Source organism: Engystomops pustulosus, chromosome 7, assembly GCF_040894005.1.
Source record: "Engystomops pustulosus chromosome 7, aEngPut4.maternal, whole genome shotgun sequence".
Lineage (NCBI taxonomy): Eukaryota > Metazoa > Chordata > Amphibia > Anura > Leptodactylidae > Engystomops > Engystomops pustulosus.
The window spans coordinates 155742172-155748171 of record NC_092417.1 but is presented as its reverse complement, the minus strand read 5'-3'; the positions used below and the strand labels follow the sequence as shown (position 1 = coordinate 155748171).

The following is a 6000-nucleotide window of genomic DNA, read 5'->3' as shown; positions in this document are numbered from 1 at the left end:
ACGCCGAGTGGGAGTTAAAACCTCCGTTCTTCACTTTCTTTAAGGGCGGTGAGAAACGGAGGTTTAAACTGTAGTGTGAACTGCGCCTTAGCTAGACAGGAGGTAGATAAATAGATAGAAGCTGGATATGAGGCATATAGATATCATATAAATAGACTTATAGGTGGATACAGCTGTATGTATAGTGGCTGTACACCGCTGTATACATATATATATATATACATATATCCAGTCTCCCGCCATGACAGCCGTACCCCGCCCGTCAGTCAGAGTGCAGGCCACGCCCTCTGAGGTGGCGCCACACCCAGTGCAGCACATTACACTACAGAGTCACATTACACTGACAGCGCAGCCCGACAGGAAGTGGCCCATCTCCCTGCTCTTCCTCATAGCCCGGACCGGAGCCAGGAGCCGGGGCCCGTCACCGGACTCCAGGGCCCAGCACTGCCGGACATGGCAGATCCGGCCACTACTCAGTGTGACACCGGCACCGCCATACAAGGTGAGGGGCCGCCTCCCCTACCACAGCGGGAACACGGAGCACAGGCTGTATGTGTATATGTCACACATTATGTAACCACAGGGGACACAGCTGCCACATGTCACACACTGCACAAGTCATGTATGTGTGTGTTTACATATCTGAAGGCTTATGTGTATGTATTTGTGCTTATGTATGTATGCATGTGTGTGTGTGTACCTGTGTGTATGTATGTGTGTGTTTACATGTCTGCAGCTTATGTATGTATGTATGTATGTGTGTGTGTATACCTGTCTGTAGGGTTATATGTATGTGTATATATGTATATGTTTGTGTAGGTGTTTTTGTTTTGTGTGTGTGTGTGTGTGGAGCTATACATACAGTGCAATATGTGATTATATAATTATGCCTGTGTTTAGGTCTATATGTGTGTATATGTTTGTTAAGGTAAATGTATTTATGTCTATGTAGAGATTGAGTGTATGTATGTTGCTTTGTTTGTGTATACACATGTAGCGATGTTTGTTTATATTGTGCGCATGTATACAGCTTTGTGTATTTATTTGTGTGTACATATATAACTTGTGTTTGTGGTTATAGGTTGTTCTTATTGGACCTGTCTGATTTTTTTTTTTTTTTTTTTCCTACCTATGGAACTGGTAGCGTTTAAATATATGAGATGTGAATGTGTATTGGGTCATTAATAGTTCTGGTTTGCAATGTGACCCCTTTCTCTTTCATTATTTGTGATGAAGGGCGTCTTTAGACACTTGATGTGTGTTGCAGGAAAATTTGCCGTGCAGCCCTAGTCTCAATCCAGCACCACACGACCGTGTTTGGTTCATGAAACAGACCGCCGCTGGCTGGATTTCATGCATAGACTCCCAGCTTACCGGCAGAAAAGAAGCACCAAGCACTAATCGTGACGACAATTTGCTGGTGCATCTTTTTTCCAGGGAAGCAGGGACCCCTTGTATCATGTATCACTATGATGCACAGAGTCCTGTCCTCTGCTGGGAAATCGGAACTCCTTGTATCACATATCACTATGATGCACAGCATCCCATACTGTGCTGGGAAGCAGGAACTCCTTGTATCACATATCACTATGATGCACAGCATCCCATACTGTGCTGGGAAGCAGGAACTCCTTGTATCACATATCACTATGATGCACAGCATCCCATACTGTGCTGGGAAGCAGGAACTCCTTGTATCACATATCACTATGATGCACAGCATCCCATACTGTGCTGGGAAGCAGGAACTCCTTGTATCACATATCACTATGATGCACAGCATCCCATACTGTGCTGGGAAGCAGGAACTCCTTGTATCACATATCACTATGATGCACGGATTCCTGTCCTCTTCTGCAAAACAGGAACTCTTTGTATCACACATCACTATGATGCACTGAGTTCTGTCCTCTGCGGGGAAGCAGGAACCCCTTGTATCATATATCACAATAATGCACAGCATCCCATACTGTGCTGGGAAGCAGGAACTCCTTGTATCACAAAAACTACTATGATACACAGCATCCCAACCTCTGCTGGGAAGGAGGGACTCCTTGTATCACATATCACTATGATGCACAGAGGGTCATCTTCTGCACTATGTTCGGTCATGTTTAGGCACTTCGGTCATGTTTAGGCACTGAAGCCAGTCTTTTGATGGCCTCACCACAGGATATGCCATCAATATCTGAGTGTCTGACACCCGGACCCCATAGAGCACAATACCAGAAGCCGATCGCTCTGCCTGTTGACATTTGCTCCCTACAGGTACAATGAACTACAAATTCCAGCATGCATCATTTACATTCATGGCACTGAACAAGAGTGCATGCTGGGAATTGTAGTTTGCTGACCCTCAAGTGTAGACATTGCTTCCATAATCCTAGTGCTAGTTCTATCCAGGATGTGACACTCATATTGTTTCTATTGTCTGTACAATTTGTTGTTTGGTTTAATAACTTTGTATCAATGTGTCAGAAAATCAGGAAGTGATGTAGAAAGGTAACGGAGGTTTTACATAGAAGCCATAGTCTGTTTGCCAGGAGTAAGTGAAGAACTACTGTACTTCTCTCAGTAACCTTATAGGAATAATGTATGGGATTTCACACCTCCCCTTCCCCGAACATTCGGCTTCTCTTTAGTCTCTTTTTTTAGGTGGAGGTGCTACAAGTGCAGTCTGGGATAATTATAGGAAAGGTAGCCTCTAATAAGAGAAGCCTTTACAGGACATCTACTATCAGTTTACAGATGGTGGACGTGTCCTAATCAGAAGTTCCCTTAGGAACATGATGCGTTTATTACAACCTCCCATCATTATTAAACCCCCCCCCCCCCCCCCCCCTTCCTCCTACAGAAAAATAATAAACTAAGAACTTGCACACGGACAAGGGGGACAAATCGCTCAACACTTGTCAGTCTGTTATTGTAGGTCAGCTCCATTGCAGTGATGGGGCTCGGTTGAAATACCAGAAATAACCTATGGATAGGGGGGTTACTGTATCCAGAGAAAACCACACGGGTCTTGGAATCTTGGCTGCAATAAGCTAGTGAGAAGTGGCCAAATATCTAAAATTCTAAAGCTTCAAAATTGCATTGGGCTGTAATTAGAAAGTCCACTATATATATATATATATATATATATATATATATATATATATATATATATATATATATATATATATATATATATACACCAAACAATATGTGGGGGTGGTCGTAGGGCAGAACACACCACCTCCCTTCCTAAAACAAACACCCCTATTGAATATGAGTGAATAATCAAAATACCATATATAGTTATCAAAAATTCAATAAACTTTATTAGTAAATCAAAAAAGCTTCCCGTAGGGATAAAATGGAAACACAAAGACAACACACAGACTAATATACAATGCACAAAACCCGGATAATAATATGTTAAGAAGTGGTATTTTCACTCATGATGCATCGCTGCTGTCAGCAAGGACCCTATCCGTCCTATCAAGTTTCATACAGTACACAATCTTCTAATAAAGATACATTCCTATATACCTCATTGGTCTGAGGAACCAACAAGGAACAAAAAGATATGGGGATCATCGGATAAACCACTAATGTAAAGTATATACAGACCGCAGTGATGTGCAGGGTCTATATATATATATATATATATAGTACAAGGTGTATGTTACAGATAATAATGACCTCTATTTTCTTAATTAAAAAAGGAATTAAACAGTTATCAAAAAACTTGTGTACTCTACAGAATACCAACAAAAGGCTGACTCATCCCACAAAAAGCAAGCTCCTATACAGCTTGATTAACAGACAAAGGCATCATGCAGATAAACTGATGCTATGTACAGGCCGGGACCTAGGCATAGCATAGTGCCAGCTAAAGAAGGGGTTTGGTGAGCACTCCTCACCCCTCCCCTCTCCATAGGGAACCATGCAGCCGGGCCATACATACAGCTAAAGATAGAGCATGTGCTACGGTGAGCAATATGGCCATTCAAATGGGTGGCCGTATTGCCCATTAAAGTGAATGTGGCTTAGTGCTGAAGTGGTGCTGAAGTGGTACGGGATGGGTAGCATGAGGCCTAATAGAGTTATGGCTTTATTAGGGGGAAAAAAACTTGACAGGTAACCACTAGATCCCACTGAATGTGACGATGGATCAAAGTTTCTTGGACCTACTGTAGGCAATAATTCAAGATGATCATTTTGCTGTGATAGGGAACATGTAAATCCGATCACAATTGAAGAACTTTTAGAACTTTTGGCCCTATGAGATCCTGCATATTTGTTTTTGTGTTTTTTTTCCTTGACTCATTTTTCACATTCCACATTGTGTTTGTAGCTGGGGACTTGTTTTTTGCAGGACAGGTTGTAATTTCAGGTGTTATATTACATGTATGTTATATGATTGTTTAGAAAGCTGGAATACATGGAAACATGTTTAATCAGGTATTATGTCAGTATGGATGTGACAATTCTAAAAATGTATAGATAATTGTTTTAATACATTTTCACAACAGAAGGAATGGTCATTGCTTATTTTATTTTTTTGACAAGGTTAATTTATGTACTTATCATTTTCATAGATTTCACAGGAAAGGTGGATTTGCACTGTTATTTTAGGAGCCTCTGTCCCAGATTTCATTAATAATCCCATACAAAATACTACTGCAGGAACCCCATTATCGTATATGTGGTATTTAGGGCACAGGGTCGGACTGACGTTTCTGGGCCCACCAGACAAAAATATACTAGGGCACGTTCTTCTTCATTCCCCTTCTAGACTCCAAATGATGTTGTCTCTCCAATATAAGCTTAGAGTCTGGGCCCAAGGGGGGTTGGTGGACCTGTTTGGCACTGAATTGGTGTCTGTTATTTTACACAATGGGGGGGGGGGGACTTGCAGTTTTTTGTAATGGTTCCACCCTTATCAATCAAACCTGTTACAGACCCTTAAAATTGAGTTTCTCATTATAATGCTAGTGGTGTATATCGGGATGATTTTGTCTCCGAAAACATGATTAAAGCTGAACGTGTTTGAAGAAGAGATACCGTACTCGCTCCAGAATGTCACTGCTGATCTTTTGCTGTTACCTCTGGTTTCTTACTCCTGTTACGATTGTCTGCTGTGCTCTTGGAGTAATCTTAGCAGGATACTCAGTCCTGACAGTAACAATCCGGAATTACCTCCATTCATTGACAACTTGTCTTGTCTTGCACAAATAACCAAGAACGAAAAATGAAGGAACTTTGCAGATAGTCAGCATTTAAATGAACCTGTGCTTCGACGGCTTCATTGCAGACCTGTGTGTCTCTATGGTAACAGACTACAAACAGACCCTTCTATCTGTAACATATCTATTCTATGGCAAGCAGTAGGTAACAGCTGAATAACAGTATGTCGGCAGCTTTAGACTACAGAGTCTGATACTCCATGTTTTTCCATCTGTCCCTTCTTATTCACATATATTTGGCAATCGGAAGTAGATGGATGACAGTCTGACTGCTGGGGCAGACTACACTGGGTTTGCTTTGCTTGTAGTATGTTAGCCTGGAAACAAATAGCTGTACATAAGTGTAAGCGTAAAATTAATTTATCCACTTAAGTGAAAATTTAAAAAATATAACAATAAAGGAATATTTTTTTTCTCTTCTAGAATGGTTTATTGGCAAAACGAGCATAAAGTTAAAAAAAAAAACTGCATAATTAACATAACAGAATCCGTAAGAATCTATAAATGTTCGCCTTTTTAAACACAGGTGATGAATTTTTTAAAATAAAAGACATGATAAAAATGATCTAATAGTCCATGATGATGAACAGTGACTCACTGGGGCACATTTACTTACCTGTCCCTGCGCGATCCCCGACGAGAATGCACATCTGCCGCGATTCACTAAGATCGTGCGCCTGATATCCTGCATGTGTCGCTTCCCCGCTCAGGTCCGCCGGAGTTCACCTTCTTCTTCCTGGTGCATGTAGGTGCATTATATGCGACACAA

The 6000-nt window shown here is 41.3% G+C and overlaps 1 protein-coding gene across 1 annotated transcript in view; it reads left to right on the top strand.

Annotated features, from left to right (window-relative positions):
- The first annotated feature begins 307 nt into the window (after positions 1 to 307).
- The window catches only part of LOC140071140 (ribosomal protein S6 kinase alpha-4-like), a 41350-nt gene continuing 35657 nt past the window's right edge, over positions 308 to 6000 (top strand). The window contains exon 1 of the mRNA XM_072118460.1: positions 308 to 502. Within this exon, the coding sequence (XP_071974561.1) occupies positions 454 to 502 (49 nt within the window). The 5' untranslated portion in view covers positions 308 to 453. The remainder of the gene's footprint in view (positions 503 to 6000) is intronic.